General features: G+C 41.6%; 1 protein-coding gene across 1 annotated transcript in view; it reads left to right on the forward strand.

Moving 5' to 3' along the window:
* The first annotated feature begins 17564 nt into the window (after nucleotides 1–17564).
* Nucleotides 17565–21093, forward strand: part of clvs2 (clavesin 2) — a 106703-nt gene continuing 103174 nt past the window's right edge. Inside the window, exon 1 of the mRNA XM_072555936.1 lies at nucleotides 17565–18583. Coding sequence (XP_072412037.1) covers nucleotides 18195–18583 — 389 coding nt within the window. The 5' untranslated portion in view covers nucleotides 17565–18194. The remainder of the gene's footprint in view (nucleotides 18584–21093) is intronic.

A 21093-nucleotide genomic window follows, 5' to 3' on the forward strand; every position in this document is an offset into this window, starting at 1 on the left:
TCATTCAGACCATTAATGTATTACATGAATTGTTGCAACACTGACCCCGTGGAACTTCACTTGGCTCCAGCTGCCATCCTGAAAAAGACCCTATTATCACTACTCTCTGCCTTCAGCCAGTCAACCAATCTTCTATCCATGCCAATGTGTTGCCCTGAACAACAAAAGCTCTTATCTTTTCTTGTGCAACACCTCGTCAAAGAATACTAACAGATTTGCCAGGCATAGCTGCCCCTTGATGAAGCCTTGTTAATTCAGCTCTATTTTACCATGTACTTCCAAGTACTCTGCAATGTTAACCTTAATAATTGACTCTAAAATCTTACCAATGGCCAAGATTAGGTCAACCAGTCTATAATTCTGTCCTCTGCCTCCCTCCCTTCTTAAACGAGGTGTTACATTAGCCATTTTCTAATCCTCTGGGATCCTTCCTAACTCCAGTGCATCCTGGAATCAATGCCACCACAATCAGCTAACTCCTTCAGACCCTCGGCCTGGACCTCTTCTGGTATAAATATTCTGCATCCTTCTGCAAAGCCTTCACATTCTTTCTAAAATGTAGTGCCTGGATACTCAATCCTCAATAAACAGGATACTCAATTTGAGGCTATATTAGTGCTTGCAGATGTTCCTTAAAACTTTCTTTTGCACTCTGTGCCTTAATCCAGAAAACCAAGAGCCTGGATGTCTTTCTCAACTTGGCTCGCCACCTTGAATAATTTATACACATATTTCCTTTTCTTCTTCAAATAAATTATCAGGCTGACATCAGGCGTACACATCACTTTTTCTGCTTGATCTTGATCTCTACCTTTTACACCAAACAGGGAGCTCTAACTTTGGCTGTCCTATTTACCCTCTCGGGAATGTACCTTGGTGGTACTTGCATCATCTCCTCTTTAAAGGCAGCCCTATTTTTCAATCTGTTTGACTGACATTCAGTCGCTGCACCATTGATGTGCTATGTCTGCAGCACGTCATCTATAATGTGAACTCGAACAATTTACAAAGAAGAACTAGGACAGGAGGCAGATGGGAATGAACATCTTTAGGACCTGATAAAAACACACAGAGCACCCTAACTTGACATATATTGCCATTCTTTCATGGATCGATATCCTAGAACTCCCACATGAACAGCACTGTGTCTTGTCTGTATTTCACTCTTGAGGTTAGATCAATTTAACACCTAAGTTCTGAACTTTTTGCTTTCTTAATATTTTGGAACAATTTGTCAATTAACTCACTCTGAGTAGTTTGGGAACCTAGTGACCTCCTGGAACTTTTCATTGCCTTCTATCCCAGTACATTAGATATTTTCCTAATCTACCTGTTCAGAGCTATTGCTACCTCAGGAGCAGGTAGGACCTGAACCTTGGCCTCTGGGCTCAGAGACAGGGACACTACCACTGTATTACAAAAGCCCACTAACAGCACTGAGTGTACCTTCACTATTCAGACCATTTGCCATTCACCATCGCCATCTCAAGGCCAGTTAGGGATGGGAAATAAATGTTTGCTTTATCCTGTGAGCAAATTTAAAGCATTTTAGTGTAATCATATATAAGCAGCAGAGAGCTCAGCTTGAATATCACATTTCATATTATTGCGGATTTCTGCTGTGAATTTTAAATTGTTAAGGATTCTATTGTGGAATTATTCCAAATGAAGTCACTAGACATTAATTTTGAATCCTATTGGCTGTTTGTTACCATGCTTTCTTCACTAAATTGAGGAATTAGGATGATGTAGTGATTTCATACAAAAGAAACGCATAGAAAAATGACCAGATTTACAAGAAGCACATTGAATTTGCCTATAAAATAGACTACAATATGCATCTTTAGGCAGTCTCCTGTGTAATTCCAACATGTATTTTCAGGTCTGGAGGAAAATTGAATCGAGTGGATCTTTAGTGACAAAAGTAATACATTCCAAATTATGAAATGATAGCTATCAATTTTTGAGGTGAGTAAAGAGCAAATAATGGTATGGAATTATTCTAAATATGTTACTTGAACCCTGTCCTCAACTTGGTGAAAGTTTCCTCCATGCATCAAACATGGACCTTTTCTAAACATGTATTCCCGACCTCTCTGCCTCCACCCCCCTCCGGCCTTTCACCCTCACCCTCACCTCCTTCCACCTATTGTATTCCCAGCGCTTCTCCCTCAAATCCCCTCCCCCCTACCTTTTATTTCAGCCCGCCTGGCACACCAGCCTCATTCCTGAAGAAGGCCTTATGCCCAAAACGTCGATTCTCCTGCTCCTCGGATGCTGCCTGGCCTGCTGTGTTTTTCCAGCATCACATTTTTCAACATGTATTTTCACAAACCAAATGGAGAAAATCAAAAAGAAATTCCTTCATCAATTCCCCTTCTCCACTTAAACACACCATTCATTCAGAAATCACAAAGTAGTGATATGCTCGGACACATTGTGTTTTTTTTCTCCACTCTCCCTAACCCAGGGAACACTGGAAGCTATTACAGTCCTAAAATGACTGCCCCAGCTGAGACTTGACATAAATCTAGCACTGAAGTTGGGAGCTCTGGTGTTTTGGGCCTTGTATGTGAATAGGTGGTAGTTATCTGTATTGACCAGGAGATTAAATAAATAAAACACTGAAACCCAGCTGGTCTGCCTGTATCTCTGCAGAGAAAGAGAATGGTAGATGTAATGTTGCAGGTCAATGCTGTCTGTTTTGCAACATATTGTGAGTATGTTCTTTTGTGATTTCAGCTTTCTAGCATCTGCAATATTTTTCTTCTACAGTAGGCTGTCAAAGAAGCTTGATCATCATTGTTAAAGAACCCTTGTTTGTTTTTATTGTTAATTGTTGTTCAGATAATTTTTTTAACATACTCAAATTACTGGCCGACTTGTAAGGGATTTAAAGAGCAGATTTTGGGAGATTGTATAAAAATTGCACAATTTTAAGAGAAGGGACACACAATCAGGCTGCTGGAGCCCAATTGTTGTGATTGTAATCACGTCAGCCAGGCCGACCTCATAAAATATGAGCTCCCTGACTGAGGCTGTAAACCTGGTCCAATCAGGGAGTCCTGGCTGACATATAAGAACAGGAGTGTCAGACATGCTGCTTACTCTGAGAGCTGACTCGGAGGGAGTTTGATTAGTATAAATAAAGGATGATTTAGTGAAGGAATATCAGCCTCTATGGAATTATTTCACCAATGTATTATCTTCATTTGAAACATCAGGAGTATTTCCAGGTTCGATCTCCACCAGAATAAGACATTAAGCAACAGAGCAAATCCTCAGGGATGCAGCCAACTATAATATAAATAAAAAGAAATAATTAAAAGCGTGACCTAAGCCAGCTCCCAAATGACATCAGTGTTGCCACCCCTTTTCCACTGCCTCATGGCCGCCTGCGCCAGACTAACCCAATGCCACTCTTTTGGTGACATCTCTTCACCTCTGGGCCCACTTCGCCGATGCCACAACCAGAGCTGAACCCACACTCATCCTGCAACCAGGAGTCCCTGGCTTCACTGCCATCTCAATGTCACCAGGAACGCCAGTGACTTTCACTGTTCAATTCATAGTAGCAGATGGAATCAGGAGGTGGGCCAAAATTGGAAGTCTGTTGAAAGTGGGACTGGTAATCTGCTCTGTATCTAGAAATAGCATAAAAATGCTGTCCAAGTGGTATGCCCAAGAAAAGCAGAGTTGAAGGCATGCATGGAACAGCAATCTCACAATTTACTGAGAGCTATTCCAGCCATTGTTACCTGGCCTGGCCTACATGTGATTCCAGACCCAAAGCAATGTGATTGATTGTTAAATGCCACTCTGAAATGGCCTGGAAGTCACTCAGTGCAAGATACCACTACAAGTTCTATAGAAAGGAATGAAACTGTACAGGCCTTTGGATAAAACTAGATACTAGAAATGACAACCAAAAACCCAGCCCTGCTAACGCTGCAAAGTCCTTACTAACTTCTGAGGTTTAAGCTAAAGGTGGGAGGACTATCCCACAGATTGATCAAACCATAGGCAGACAGAATAATACACATGGAATCATAATTCTGGTTGTTTGACATACAGTACATGTATATTACTAAATAATAAATACATTTTGTTAAAGCTTTTTACCTTGTACTCATTAGGACAATTTGCATGAAAAGAAATTAGAGAAATTTATACTGTATGAGGGGTGAGTGCTGGTTCATTGGCAAGTGGACTATGATTACTAGAGTCATTACTATGGAGAATGCACCAGTTAGCAATAATTGAGAGTTAACTGCCAGGCTTCACTTCAATTCTCAACCAGACAGGCTTACTCTGCTTAGTCAAAACATTGCCCTGTGATATGAAACAGCAAATGGCTTTCACATATTTTATTGATTTGGAGCAGATGCAGAGTGTGTACATTTTTTTTCTGTCTGCAAATAACAGGGCCCTGTCTATTAATTTCTGTAGCTTCCATTATAAGCTGTTAATGGAAAACAGTGTGAGTTCCACTGGTGATCCTAATTTGGTTGTGAGCACAGTTTTTGACAGAGTCAGGATTATCCACCAGCTCAATCACATCTACTCTTGGACATCGTGTTGAACATTTTGCTATCTTCACTGTCAGATATGTCTTTGATGATTGTACAATGTTCATAACTTCCCAGGTGATGAAGCACATGCCAGGCAATGATCATGTCCAATAGAAGAGATTCTAACAATAATCCTAAGACATTCAAAGCATTGCCATCAGTAAATCCTCCACCATCAACATGCTGGGGTTTACTGTTGCACAGAAACTTAATTGGATGAGCTAAATAGATAATGTTGCTACAACAGTAAGTAAGAAACTAATAATTCTTCAGTTGAACAATTCACTTCTTGACATATCAATTCAGTCCAGCAAGTCTCCAGTCAGGAGTTTGATGGAATTGTCTTTGCTTGCTCGGACAAAAGTAGCTTTAAAGCTACCCAGACCAAAGTAGCCTGCTTGATCCACACCCTATCCACCACCGGGTATATTCTCTCTTTGCCTCACCTTTGCACTACAGTGAATACCACCAGCAATATATCATGGCTCTTTCATATTCACTGGATGAAGATTCCAGAATTTGCCCCTTGACAGTTCTTCAAATGTTAATTGGAGGAAATTTCAACTCACTTCGGATTAGATGTTGGATAATTCTCACCAAGTACCTGCCTTTGAGCCTATCTTCAAATTTAACCTATTTTAAACTGGAAGTTAATCTGGTAGACTTCCACTGTACCCTATCTGAAGCCTCAATATTCTTTATTATGTGTGGAAACCAAAGTTGGAACAGTTTCTAAGACCTAACTGAGGCCTTGTGTAATTAGATTTTGTTTTAAAATGAATTGTTCTGTAAAACTTTTGGGATTGATGAACTGAAACATAGAGATCTATTTCTTTCAACATTGAATTTAATTATGTTTCTATTAATGTATATAATTTAACTTCCTTACTTGGAAGCAAAATTACACTTTGGAAGTTAAATGCCATTTTCTGATATAAGTATAATCTTCACATTTTATCACCACCTGTTTGTATTAGTTAAACACCTTCTACAGATTCACATATATTGTAGTTTTGTCCTCAAGTCTAAAGATCATTATTAAAAAATTACACTGACATAACTGATAAAAAATAATAAATGACAAAAGCCATAACATTGATTGCTGTAGAATCAATGGATAATCAGTCTCCAAATTGATCTAAGCCTACTGATCACTATTTTTGCCTATTGGTATTCAACTAATTCTCAATCTCCCACAGCAGATAACCACTAACACCATAGAATTCCCCTCTGTATGGAAACCTCTTAGATTGCATTTAATCAAAAAAATTCTAAAAATCCAGGTGTACAGTATTTACCAGGTTACCTTCATTCATTAGCTCGATGATATCTTCAAAATATTCAATATCTTCAATATCTTCAAAATGAGTGAAACGTGGAAGCCAAATTGGATGTCCCAAAAACAATCTCTGTCTAAAAACTATAGTGCATGCTCTGTGATTCTGTCTCACATGTAATCTTGCTGATGTTGCATGAATGGGTCTATAGATATATTTCTGCTTTACTTGTATTTCAGAATAAAATATAGCTATGTTAGCCTTCAGCCTAAAGGAACATAAGACCATAAGACCATAAGACATAGGAGTGGAAGTAAGGCCATTCGGCCCATCGAGTCCACTCCGCCATTCAATCATGGCTGATGCGCATTTCAGCTCCACTTGCCAGCGTTCTCCCCGTAGCCCTTAATTCCTCTAGACAACAAGAACCTATCAATCTCGGCCTTGAAGACATTTAGCGTCCCGGCTTCCACTGCACTCTGTGGCAATGAATTCCACAGGCCCACCACTCTCTGGCTGAAGAAATGTCTCCGCATTTCCGTTCTGAAATGACCCCCTCTAATTCTAAGGCTGTGTCCACGGGTCCTAGTCTCCTCGCCTAACAGAAACAATTTTCTAGCATCCACCTTTTCAAAGCCATGTATTATTTTGTACATCTCTATTAGATCTCCCCTTAATCTTCTAAACTCCAACGAATACAATCCCAGTATCCTCAGCCGTTCCTCATATGCTAGACCTGTCATTCCAGGGATCATCCGTGTGAATCTCCGCTGGACACGTTCCAGTGCCAGTATGTCCTTCCTGAGGTGTGGGGACCAAAACTGGACACAGTACTCCAAATGGGGCCTAACCAGAGCTTTATAAAGTCTTAGTAGTACATCTCTGCTTTTATATTCCAACCCTCTTGAGATAAGAGACAACATTGCATTCGCTTTCTTAATCACAGACTCAACCTGCATGTTTACCTTTAGAGAATCCTCAACTAGCACTCCCAGATCCCTTTGTGCTTTGGCTTTATTAAGTTTCTCACCATTTAGAAAGTAGTCCATGCTTTTATTCTTTTTGCCAAAGTGCAAGACCTCGCACTTACTCACGTTAAATTCCATCAGCCATTTCCTGGACCACTCTCCCAACCTGTCTAGATCCTTCTGTAGCCTCCCCACTTCCTCAGTACTACCTGCCTGTCCACCTAACTTCGTATCATCGGCAAACTTCGCTAGAATGCCCCCGGTTCCCTCATCCAAATCATTAATATATAATGCGAACAGCTGTGGCCCCAGCACCGAACCCTGCGGGACACCGCTCGTCACCGGCTGCCATTCTGAAAAAGAACCTTTTATCCCAACTCTCTGCCTTCTGTTAGATAGCCAATCCTCAATCCATCCCAGCAGCTCACCTCGAACACCATGGGCCCTCACCTTGCTCAGCAGCCTCCCGTGTGGCACCTTATCAAAGGCCTTTTGAAAGTCCAGATAGACCACATCCACTGGGTTTCCCTGGTCTAACCTACTTGTTACCTCTTCAAAAAATTCCAACAGGTTTGTCAGGCATGACCTCCCTTTACTAAATCCATGTTGACTTGTTCTAATCAGACTCTGCTCTTCCAAGAATTTAGAAACCTCATCCTTAATGATGGATTCTAGAATTTTACCAACAACTGAGGTTAAGTTGATTGGCCTATAATTTTCCATCTTTTGCCTTGATCCTTTCTTGAACAAGGGGGTTACTACAGCCATCTTCCAATCATCCGGGACCTTTCCTGACTCCAGTGACTCTTGAAAGATCTCAACCAATGCCTCTGCTATTTCCTCAGTAACCTCTCTCAGAACTCTAGGGTGTGTCCCATCGGGGCCAGGAGATTTATCAATTTTAAGACTTTTTAACTTTTCTAGCACTATCTCTTTCGTAATGGCAACCATACTCAACTCAGCCCCGTGACACCCTTTAATTTTTGGGATATTACTCATGTCTTCCACTGTGAAAACTGACGCAAAGTACTTGTTAAGTTCTCCTGCTATTTCCTTATCTCCCATCACTAGGCTCCCTGCATCAGTTTGAAGTGGCCCAATGTCTACTTTTGCCTGTCGTTTGTTTCTTATGTACTGAAAGAAACTTTTACTATTTTTTCTAATATTACTGGCTAGCCTACCTTCATATTTGATCCTCTCATTTCTTATTACACTCTTTGTTATCCTCTGTTGGCTTTTGTATCCTTCCCAATCTTCTGATTTCCCACTGTTCTTAGCCACTTTATAGGATCTCTCTTTTTCTTTAATACATTTCCTGACTTCCTTTGTCAGCCAAGGTTGTCTAATCCCTCCCCGGTTAATCTTTCTTTTCTTGGGAATGAACCTCTGTACAGTGTCCTCAATTATACCTACAAACTCCTGCCATTTTTGCTCTAGTGTCTTCCCGGTTAGCCTCTGCTTCCAGTCTATTTTAGTCAGTTCCTCTCTCATGCCCTCATAATTACCTTTATTCAACTGTAACACCATTACATCCGATTTTGCCTTCTCCCTTTCAAACTCCAGACTGAACTCTACCATATTATGGTCGCTACTTCCTAAGGGTTCCCTTACTTTAAGATCTTTTATAGAGTCTGGTTCATTGCAAAGCACTAGGTCCAGAATAGCCTGCTCTCTTGTGGGCTCCATGACAAGCTGTTCCAAAAAGCTATCCTGTAATCTCCACACCAGCAAATTATTAGCGATTTAGGCAAGGAACATGCACTCCACCTATCCCCTTTCCTAAAGGATCGTTAGGTGGACATCTTCCGTGTTACCATTCAGGTTAAGATGCTGTATTATTTATAAAAGCATCACAGCCTTCCATTTTCTTGTCAACAACCTTGTATTAACAACAGTATACTATGATGTCAGTTGTACATCATCTTCACTTAGTATCTCTGCCACTCATGAGTATCTTTTCTGACCTGTCCTTGAGCATCTTTTAATGGATCAGAAAAAGTCTTTGATAGCTCTCAGACAATTCATGAAACTTTAAAAAATGATCCCTACACTGCCACAGTTGTTTGTAATGCTGATTTCAATGACCTTTTCACCAATCTTATACCAGCCAATTATTTTTCACCACAGTTGGGTAGGTTTTTGTTTTGCTCTTTATTATATATTTGTTAATGTGGAAGACATGAGCCACAAGGCTAGAGAAACTTGGATTATTCAGCCTAATACAGAGGCATCTTAAAGTTGTTAATGAAAAGGATTATTAGATATGTTAAACAATTGGAAACAATAAATTGTCTTATTTAGTTTTAGAAATGATGTAACTTGAAGTTTAATGGCGAAAATTGAACAAGAGGGTGTACATTTCATACAAGGAAAACTCAGAATTAATGACGGGAATAGTTTATTTGCACTTGAATAAAGTGTCCAGGGTAGAAAAGTTGTACTATCTGAAACCTTTTAAGGAAGCTCATGAAATGGACGGACGATAAGAACTGAAACAAAAATAGAAATTGCTGGAGAAAATTCTGATGAGGAGTCACTCGACATAAAATGTTTACTCTGTTTTCTTCCCATAAATGCTGCCAGACCTGCCAAGTCTCTATAGTAATTTCTATTTTTGTTTCAAATCTCCAGAATCTGGAGTTCTTTCTTTTACTCGAGAATTATAAAAACTGCCTGGCCTTGTGAATGAAGAAATAAGATGTGATTGATGGTTTTTTCTGGACCATAACTGTTTTATACTGTTGAGCATTGCATAGCATATATATTAAAAAAAACTTTTTCTTATTATTAGATTGTAGATGAAAATGGGAAAAGGGCAATGCTTTAAATCAAGGAAACTAGACAAAGGAGATGTTGTAGTTTTAAGACAAGATTCTGGAACTGATTATGAGTTGTTTTCACCCTCGTGCTTTGAGCAAGCTGGAGGTCAAGATCACTGGACTTATTGGCATCATGAGGGCAGTTTTGCTCAGAAAGAATATGTTGATTTTTTTTTCAATCAAGCCCAGTTGTGTTTAGCCTATCTGATTGGCTCCTATAAAGATGCACAGTCTGTGAGAGAACAATACTGGGGCAAAATTGGAAATGGTGAAATTAGGTTAGTGACAGCTGTTTGAGGGTAAATCCACATCTGACATATGGGAGTCTTTCAAACCCAGTTGATCAGAGCTCAGGACCAGCATGTTGCTGTAAGGATGGCAGGATTCAGAACCCTGGATAACAAGTGATATTGCTTATTGCTTATTTGGGTGAGGAAACCAAAATCAGACAAGGCCCTTGAGGAATACAAAGGAAGCATGAAAGAACTGAAACAAGAAATTAGCAGAGTGAAAATAGGCTATAAAATGCCCTTGGCAAGTATAATTAAGGAGAATCCCAAGACATTTTATACACATTTTAAAATCAAGAGGGTAGATAGGAAAGGGCAGGTTTTCTCAAGGTCCAAGGAGGGTATTTATACATGAAGCAAGAAGAAATAGGTGAGGTTCTTAATGAGCACTTTGCGCCAGTATTCACCAAGAAGAGGCATGTTGATATTCTGGTGGGTGCCAATATTAGGAAGAACAAGGTGTTGCTATCTTGAAATCATTAAGATAGGTTAGTACCCAAAATCTGATGGGATCTATCCGAAGATTCTGAGGGATGAAAAGGAGACATTTGCTCGTGCCTTGACAGAGATCTTTGTATCCTCTTTAGCCTCAGGCAAGATCCCAGATGAATGGAGAATAGCCAATGTTGTTTCTTTCTTTAAGAAGAGAACTAGAGACTTGTGAGCCTTATTGAAGGAGATTATTAGGGACAACATTTACTCGCATTTGGAAAAGAATTGACTTATCAGAGATGGTCAGAATGGCTTTATGCAGGGGAGATCTTGTCTCACAAATTTGATTGAGTTTTTTGAGGAAGTAAGATCATTGATGAAGGTTGGGCAGTAGAAATTGTAGACATGAATTGCACTAATGCATTTGACAAGGTCCTTCATGGTAATCTGGTTCAGAAGATTAAATGGGATCCATAGTGAGTTGGTAAGTTGGATGCAAAATTAGCTTAGTCATAGAAGACAGAGAGTAGTTGTGGAGAGATGCTTTTCTGATTAGAGGTCTGTGATTAGTAGTTTTCTGCACTGGAACCTCTGAAATTTGTAATATATATAAATGATTTGAATGGAAATGCAGGTGATCTGATTGCTAAGTTTGCAGATGACATGAAAATAGATAGTGGAGCTATACATAGTAAGAAAGGTTGTCAAATGATACAGCAAGATGAAAATCAGTTTGAAAGTTAGGCAGAGAAATGGCAAATGGGCTTTAATCTGGATGAGTATGAAGTGATGCATTTTGAGAGCTCAAATGCCAGAGGAATGTTTACAATAAATGGCAAGAGCCTTATAAGCATTGATATATAGAGGCAAGTTGGGGTGCAAGGCCATAGCTCCTGAAAAGTGGTAACTCAAGTGGATAAAGTGGTAAAGAAGATGTACAGCATGCTTGCCTACACCATTTGAGGCAGAGGAGGAAGTGAGGACTGTAGATACTGGAGATTAGAGTCAGAAAGTGTGGCACTGGAAAAGCACAGCTGGTCAGGCAGCATCCAAGGAGCAGGACCATCATCGTTTTGAGCATAAGCTCTTCATCACACTTATTGACTCTACACCATTTGAGGTATTGAGCACAAAAGTTGGCAACTCATGTGGCAGTTGTATATGACTTCAGTCCAGTCACACTCAGACTGCTACACACAGTACCAGACTGTTGCCTGGTTTGGACCGTAATAGTTGTAACAAAACGTTGGACAAACTTGGATTATTTTCCTACAGTCTTACAGCATGGAAACAGACCCTTCAGTCCCACTAGTCTATACCAACAAAGTTTCCCAAGCTAAACTAACTCCAGTTGCCTGCATTGGGCCCAGATCCCTCCAAACCTTTCCTACTTACGTACCTGACCAAATGTCTTTTAAATGTTTGCAACTGCACCTGCATCTATTATGAACGAACCACCTTCTGTGCTAAGAAGTTGCACCTCAGGTCCCTTATAAATCTTTCTCCCTCATGCTAAAAATATGGTCCCTAGTTTTGAACTTCCACACACTAGGGAAAAGGCCTTAACTATTCATCTTATCTATGCCCTTCAAGATAGTATAAACCTCTATAAGGTCACCCCTCACTCTCTGAGACTGGAGGTTTTGAGTTATTGGGAGAGACTAGATCGGCTGGGACTCTTTTCCCTGGAGCATCAGAAGTTGAGGACCGACCCTAAAGAGGTTTACAAAATCATGAGGGGCATAAATAACATCAATAGCTAAGGTCTTTTCACCACGGTAGGGGAGTTCAAAACTGAAGGCATAAAGTGACAGGGTAAAGATTTAAAAGATACCGGAGGAGTAACTTTTCTCACAGAGGATGGTGTGTAACTGGAACAAGCTGCCAGAGAAATTAGTAGGTGCAGGTACAATTACAACATTTAGGAGACGTTTGCATGGGTACATGGACAGGAAAGGTTTAGAGGGATATCGGCTAAATGCAAGCAAATGGGACTAGTTCAGTTTCAGAAATCTGTTGGCGTGGATGAGTTGGGCTGAAGGGTCTGTTTCTGTGTTGTATGACTCTCTGACGATGACGCTATGACTCCTACACTCCAGTGATTCATCAGCCTATCCAGCCCAACCTGATGAATCAAATCTTCCAGTCCCAGCAAGATCCTGGTAAAACTTTTCTGAACTGTCTCCAATTTCTTAATATCCTTCTTATAGCAAACAACTAAAACTGTACATTAAACTCCAAAAATGTCCTCACCAACATTTTGTATAACATTAACATGATGTCCCAACTCCTTTACTCAATGGTCTGAGCAATGAAGGCAAGCATGCTAAATCATACTTCTGAACTACCCTGGATCTGAATTAGTGGTACTGGAAGAACACAGCAGTTCAGGCAGCATCCAAGGAGCAGCGAAATCGACGTTTCGGGCAAAAGCCCTTCATCAGGATTTCGCTGCTCCTTGGATGTTGCCTGAACTGCTGTGCTCTTCCAGCACCACTAATCCAGATCTGGTTTCCAGCATCTGCAGTCATTGCTTTTACCTTCTTAACTACCCTGTCTACCTGTCATGCCACTTTCATAGAACTATGTAACTGAACCCCTAGCTCTGTCTGTTCAACAATTCAGGGACCTACCAATAACTGTATAAGTCCTGCCCTTGTCTGTTTTACCAAAACGCAATACCTCACATTTATCCAAATTCAACTCCATCTATCACTTCTCAGCCCATTGGCCCAAATAATCAAGATACCTTTGGAATCTTAGACAGCCTTCTACTCTGTCCACTATACCATCAATTTTGATGCCATCTGTAAACTTACTAACCATGCCACCTAGCTTCTCATCCAAATCGTTTGCATAAATGACAAACAAAAGTGGACCCAGCACTGATTCCTGTGGAACACCACTGCTCACAGGCCTCCAACTGGAAAAACCAACAGTCCACCATCACCCTTCGACTCCTTCCGTCAAGCCAATTTTGTATCCAGTTGGCAAGCTCTCCCTTGAGTCCGACATGATCTAACTTTACTAATTACTCTACCATGTGGCACCTTATCAAAGACTTTACTAAAGTCAACATGGGCAACAGTTACCACTCTACCCTCTTCAATCTTTTTTGGTTACATCCTCAGAAAACTCAATCACGTTTGAGACATATTTCCCACATGAAAAGCCATGCTGATTATCCCCACAGTCCTTGCCTCTCCAAATGCATGCAAATCCTATCTCTCTCAGAATCCCATCCAACAACTTACATACCACTGATGTCAAACTCACAGGTTTTATATTTCCCAGGCTTCTCCTTACAACCTTTCTTACATAAAGCAACAGCATTAGCTAACCTCAAGTCCTCTGGTACCTCACCGGTGGCTGTGATGACACAAAAACACTACTAGGGGCTCTGCAACCTCTTCCCTAACTTCCCACAACACCCTGAGATATACTTGATCAAGTCTCAGTGAGTTATCTACCTTTATGTTTTTTAAGACCTCCAGCACCTCCTCTTCTGTAATTGTGAACTGTTTTCAAGGGATCAATATTTATTTTGCCAAGTTCCTTTGCCTCCATTTCTTTGTCCACAGTAAAAACTGATACAATGTATTGGTTTAGTATCTCTCCCATCTCCAGTCATTGCACACATAGATAACCACGCTGATCTTTTAGGGGCTCTATTCCTTCCTAAGTTGCTCTTTTGTTTTTAATGTACTTGTAGAATCCATTTGGATTATCCTTAACCTTATCTCTCAAGGCTATCTCATGTCCCCTTTTTGCCCTTCTGATTTCCCTCTTAAGAACGCCCCTACACCCATTGTACTCTTCAAGGGATGCACTTGATCTCAGTTGTCTATACCTAACATATGCTTCCTTCTTATTCTTGCCAAGAGCTTCAGTTTATTTATTTATGTTATTCCCTACTCTTACAGAATTACCCTTCACTTTAACAGGATCATAATGCCTCTCAACTCATGTTATTTCACTTTTGAAAGCCTCTCACTTGCCAGTTGTCTCTTTACTTTCAAACTCCAGTCAAATTTTGAAAGTTCCTGTTATCCTGTCTCAAAATTTGCCTTACTCCAGTTCAGAACTTTAACTTTTATACAAGGCCTATCATTTTCCATAACTATTTAAAAACAAATAGAATTGTGATCACTGCTCCCATAGTTCTCCTCCACTTACACTTCAATCATTTGCCCTGCCTTTTAATTTTAGATTACTTACAGTGTGGAAACAGGCCCTTCAGCCCAACAAGTCCACATCGACCCGCCGAAGCGCAACCCACCCATACCCTACATTTACCCCTTACCTAACACTATGGGCAATTTAGCATGGCCAATTCACCTGACCTGCACATCTTTGGACTGTGGGAGGAAACCAGAGCACCCGGAGGAAACCCACGCAGACACGGGGAGAACGTGCAAACTCCACACACTCAGTCACCTGAGGTGGGAATTGAACCCGGGTCTCTGGCGCTGTGAGGCAGTAGTGCTAACCACTGTGCCACCGTGCCGCCCTTATTTCCCAAGCGAAGGTCAAATTTGCTCCTTCTTTGGTATTAATGTAAAGAAAAAAACTCTTGAACATAGTTAATAAATTCCTCACCATCTAAGGCCTGAACACTATGGCAGGCCCAGTCAACATTTGGAAAGTTAAAATCCCCTACTATTATAACTCTAGTATTTTTACATATAACTGAGATCTCCCCACATATTTGCTCCTCAATTTTCCTCTGACTGTTTGGTGGGGGGGGGGGGGTGTGGTTGGGGGGGGGAGTGGGGTCTATTGTACAATCCCATCAAGGTAACCATCCCCTTCTTTTTTCTGAGTTCTGTCTTTACAGCTTCACTGAATGACCCCTCAGAAATATCCTTTCTCAGTACAGCAGTGATGCTTTCCTTAATCAAAAATGCTATTCCCACCCTCCCTTGTCTCCCTTTCTATCCTTCCTATAGCATTTCTACCTACCCAGTTATACACCTTCCCAAACCCCAGAACATTGAACTGCCAGTCCTGTCCCTCCCTCAGCCATGTTTCTGCAATAGTCTAATGTCCCAGTCCCAAGTCTTCAATTCATCTGCCTTACCTGTAAAAAAAACCCTTTACAATGAAATAAATGCAGTTTCATTCTTCAGATTTACCTCCTTCTCTGATTTGCTTTTCTCTCTTTCCTTACTAATTTTATTTTCTTCACACAAGAGCATCAGAGGCTGAGGAGTGACCTGAAACAAAAAAGTACATAAAATTATGAGAGGCATGAATAGGGTGGATAATCAATGTATCTTTCCCATGGTTTAAATGTCAAATACGAGGAGAGATAGCTTTAAGGTGAGAGGTAGAAAATGGAACAGAGATGTGCAAGACAATTTTTTTTACATAGAGGGTGGTAGGTGCCTGGAATGCTGGGTAGAAGCAGATACAATAACAAAGTTTAAGAGGCATTTAGACAGACACATGAACAGGCAAGCAATAGAAGGATACAGACTGTGCACAGCCAGCTAGGATTAGTTTAGAATGAAATCATGGCCATGCAGACATGATGGGCCAGAGACTCTGTTCCTGTGTTGTCCTATTTAATGTTCTGAGTTCAAAAGCCTCTGGACTCTTAAAAAAGACATCAGATCTGAAGAGGGGTCACTGGATCCAGAACATTAACTCTGCTTTCTCACCACAGATGCTGACCTGCTGAGTTTTCCAGAATGTTCTTACTTTTGTTTCTGAGTTCCAGTATCTGCAGTTCTTTTTTTTTCTAAAAAGCTATCATCTCTCTCTGTTGAGAAGTAATAGGAGGGTACCTTGCTATTCTTATTCATCATTTGCCTATAAGCTACTGCCTCTTAACTAATAACTGATAGATTGAACCACTAGTGTGCCTACGGCCCTGTGTCGCAGAAAAAAAATCATAGGGATTTGGAAATTAAGAAAATCAGAGTTCAAAATGACTCAAAAAAGCAAAAGGACATCTAATTGAATCCTGAAAGCTGGTGCTATTGAACTGTGTTCCCCTATTTTCTCCACATATAAAATCTGTTTTATTTTTATCCATATCTGTCAGCATGTGCATGTAGAGATTTAGCAAAGTATAGAGTTATAAATTGGCAATTAATATTCTGTTTGCTTGTGGTTAGAACTGATTTTGTTGTTGTCAATGTTTGTTTCCAGTTAAGTACAGAAAGCTGGTCATTACTTTCTATCAACCTGAGTGCATCAGACAGGAATATTGAGGATTTTCTTTTATTTGATTAAATCTCTAAGGTTTGTGATGACGTGGGGCGTCGGGGGGGAGCGGTGTGGTGATGGGCTCCAGTATCAACGCAATTTCCTAAGTGTCCTTGTCCCAAGAGAACTATTTGGTCCATCGACTCTATGGGCTCTTTCGAAGGGGAACATTAGTTTATTGCTGCCTTGCAGTCATGAGAACTGGAAACCACTATATATATATTTTTTTAAATTGTGTTTCTGACAAGAGGCCGGAGCTCAATGTTACCTCATGTTGGATTATGTTCAATTGCGCCTTATAAGTAACACCTAACGCGTTGCATTGATTTAAACCGAATGGATGTGATCCAACCGCAAACAAATGTTTGTAGGTGCATCTATTGCTCCGTGGTCCAGTCCAGGGTGCCGGCTCTGATCCGGGCTTCATCTTCGAAAGCAGAAATCACGCTTCCAACTATTGGGAATGTTCCAACTTCAGTTTCATTGCTGAGGTTTTATTGGAATTATGTGACCGTCAAAAAAAAAGTCCGCAATTTGAATATTAAACGCACGCAGTGAAATGCTGGTAATGTATTCTCCTGCACCAGGGAGGGGCACCTGTTCTATGGAAGATATAGGTCATTAGGGTTAAACATTTCTTTCGCTGCAATAAAATCCACCCGTAATAAAAATGTCTGGAAACGATTATAATCGATAGCCATCGCGTTCATTAAGAGAAACCAGGTATTTAAGCCAAGGAGGAGTGAGGAATGAAATGTATTTTTGAACCCAGATCAGTGTCAAATCGATCAACGTGAATAATAGCAAAAGCTTTACCGCCCGCGAAAGGTCACCCTGTCATTAAATCGCAGATTCGTTTTCCAAGTGGGAACCTGTCACTCCTGACTGAGCTGATTTTTTTTTTCTGGTGTGAGGATGTAAAAACAAAACAAGGGAGGGGATTGGGCTCTTCGCTTTAAGCAATAAACGAGATGAGCAGTGGGGCTGCTGGCGGTGAGAGCAGGTGCTGAGCATCTGATATCCTGCTCGCTTTCTGTCTCCAGCCATTGTGTCCGCCCAGCTTTCCGATCCTCACTTTTCCCCAGCACCTCCAGCACTGACGTAAAGCCGATAGGACGCAGCAGCAGGACGCCGAGTCATTCAAACAAAACAACAGAAAACACACACACACACACACATGCACACACTGGTGAAGATGTACAGCACGAGTGAACCGCTGAAAGTCGACGTTAAGCTGTGAGCAGCCACCGTGCGAGCAGCTTGTGATAACACAGTGGCTGGGAATTGAAATGACTCTTGCTGCAGGGTGCCGCATTGCCTGGATAATGGTAGGAACCGTATTCTGCAATTTGAAGCTTGTTATATTGATCTGAGTTACATCCAGTAACACCACATGCGTGGGACTGCGCCTGGGGTTTTAGCCTTGGGTTAACGCGACTACTGGGGAACCGAGTACCGTTATTTTTTTTTGGACATTTCGATCGGATCCACTCGTTACCAAAACAAAAATAAAAGGACAAAGAATGATCATCGGAAGCTGAAAAGGCAGATTTGGGTCGCCGCTCGCTCCCCGCATCAGGAAAACTCTAACCCCTGCACATATCACAAAGGGAATAGGAGAACAATGACTCATTTGCAAGCCGGGCTGTCTCCAGAAACTCTGGAAAAAGCTAAGGTGGAGCTGAATGAGAATCCAGACACCTTACATCAGGATATCCAGGAAGTAAGAGATATGATTATCACCCGGCCGGACATCGGCTTCCTTCGGACTGATGATGCTTTCATCTTAAGGTTCCTCAGAGCTCGAAAGTTTAACCATTTCGAGGCATTCCGCCTCCTTGCTCAGTATTTTGAGTATCGTCAGCAGAACCTGGACATGTTCAAGAACTTCAAAGCCACCGACCCAGGGATCAAACAGGCGCTGAAGGATGGCTTCCCTGGAGTGCTTTCTAACCTGGATCATTTTGGCAGGAAAATCTTGGTCCTCTTCGCTTCCAACTGGGACCAGAGCAGGTACAAGGCTGAATAGAAGATTCTGATCACCCTGAACGAGCACTATTGTGTGTGACTTATTTCCAGTTTAGCTTGAATGACATTAAAAAATTCCCAGTTAATATGAGGCTTTTGTACAAACGTGTATCACGGCTACCTCTGGCCTACATCCAGTCGAATTGCGACAGGGTAAAACAAATCATTAAATAACGGCCCTTGAACGACGACATAAGGGAAAAAAAACCTCCCAAAATCCTGATTAAAAAAAATCGAGGTGTAAGTTACTAAAAAAAAGTCGTATGTATTACTGAACTCAACCTATTAATAGCAAATGATGCTCACATGAAATAATACAGTACAAAAGACTTGGCAAGGAAAATGTACCTGGGTGATTTAAAATCCAGTAGTCAAATTAGTTAGAATGCTTTAATATATGACATCAGCAAATCAGTATTAATCATTACCCTCATACTAACATTCCCTCTCCTCCACCCTCATTCTATCACCAACACTCCCTCCACCCTCATTCTACCACAAACACATGCTCTCCACCCTCATTTATCACCAACACACTCCCTCCACCCTCATTTATCACCAACACACTCTCTCCACCCTCATTCTATCACCAACACTCTCTCTCTCCCCACCCTCATTCTATAATTAGTGGGCGGCACAGTGGTTAGCACTGCTGCCTCACAGCGCCAGAGACTTAGGTTCAATTCCCACCTCAAGAGACTGACTCTGTGGAGTTTGCACGTTCTCCCTGTGTCTGCGTGGGTTTCCTCCGGGTGCTCCGGTTTCCTCCCACAGTCCAAAGATGTGCAGGTCAGGTGAATTGCCCATGCTAAATTGCCCATCGTGTTTGGTAAGGGGTAAATGTAGGGGCATGGGTGGGTTGCGCTTCGGCGGGTCGGTGTGGACTTGTTGGGCCGAAGGGCCTGTTTCCACACTGTAATGTAATCTAATCTATAAACCAACACACTCTCCCTCCACCTCATTCTATGAACAACACACACTCTCTCCACATTCATTCTATCACCAGCGCTCTCTCTCCACCCTCATTCTATCAGCGACATTCTCCCTCTCCAAACCTCATTCTATCACCAACACACTCTCCACCCTCATCATATTCTCAACACTCTCTCCACCCTCATCATATTCCCAACACTCTCTCCACCCACATTATATCACCAACACTCTCTCTCTCCACCCTCATTCTATCAGCAATACTCTCTCCATCCTCATTCTATCACCGATACACTGTCTCCATCCTCATTATATCATCAACACTCTCTCCACCCTCATTCTATCGCCGACACTCTCTCTCCACCCTCATTCTATCACAGACACACTCCCTCTCCACCCTCATTCTATCACCGACACTCTCTCTCCACCCTCATTCTATCACCGACGCACTCCCTCTCCACCCTCATTCTATCACCAAAACTCTCTCTCAATCCTCATTCAATTACCAACACTCTGTCTCCACCCTCATTATATCACCAACACTCTCTCTCTACACCCTCGTTCTATCACCAACACTCTCTCTCCACCCTCATTCTATCACCAACACTCTCTCTCCACCCTCATTCTATCATCAACACACTCTCTCTACCCTCATTCTATCGCCGACACTCTCTCTCTCCACCCTCAATCTATCACAGACACACTCCCACTCCGCCCTCATTCTATCAGCGACACTCTCTCTCTCCAAGCCTCATTCTATCACCAACACACTCTCCACCCTCATCATATTCTCAACACTCTCTCCACCCTCATTCTATCATCAACACACTCTCTCTACCCTCATTCTATCGCCGACACTCTCTCTCTCCACCCTCAATCTATCACAGACACACTCCCACTCAGCCCTCATTCTATCAGCGACACTCTCTCTCTCCAAGCCTCATTCTATCACCAACACACTCTCCACCCTCATCATATTCCCAACACTCTCTCCATCCTCATTCTATCACCGATACACTGTCTCCATCCTCATTATATCATCAACACACTCTCCACCCTCATTCTATTAGCAACACTCTCTCCACCCTCATTCTATCGCCGACACTCTCTCTCCACCCTCATTCTATCACCGACACTCTCTCTCCACCCTCATTCTATCACCGACGCACTCCCTCTCCACCCTCATTCTATCACTGACACTCTCTCCGCCCTCATTCTATCACCGACACTGTCTCTCCACCCTCATTCTATCACCAACACTCTCTCTCTCAATCCTCATTCAATCACCAACACTCTGTCTCCACCCTCATTATATCACCAACACTCTCTCCACCCTCATTCTATCACAAACACTCTCTCCACCCTCATTATATCACCAGCAATCTCTCTCTACATCCTCATTCTATCACAAACACTCTCTCTCCTCCCACATTCTATCACCAACTCTCCCTCCACTCTCTTTTTATCACCAAAACACTCTCTCTCCACCCTCATTCTATCAGCAATACTCTCTCCACCCTCATTCTATCACTGACACTCTGTCTCCACGCTTATTATATCATCAA

This window comes from Chiloscyllium punctatum, chromosome 3 (assembly GCF_047496795.1).
Source record: "Chiloscyllium punctatum isolate Juve2018m chromosome 3, sChiPun1.3, whole genome shotgun sequence".
In the NCBI taxonomy this organism is placed as follows: domain Eukaryota; kingdom Metazoa; phylum Chordata; class Chondrichthyes; order Orectolobiformes; family Hemiscylliidae; genus Chiloscyllium; species Chiloscyllium punctatum.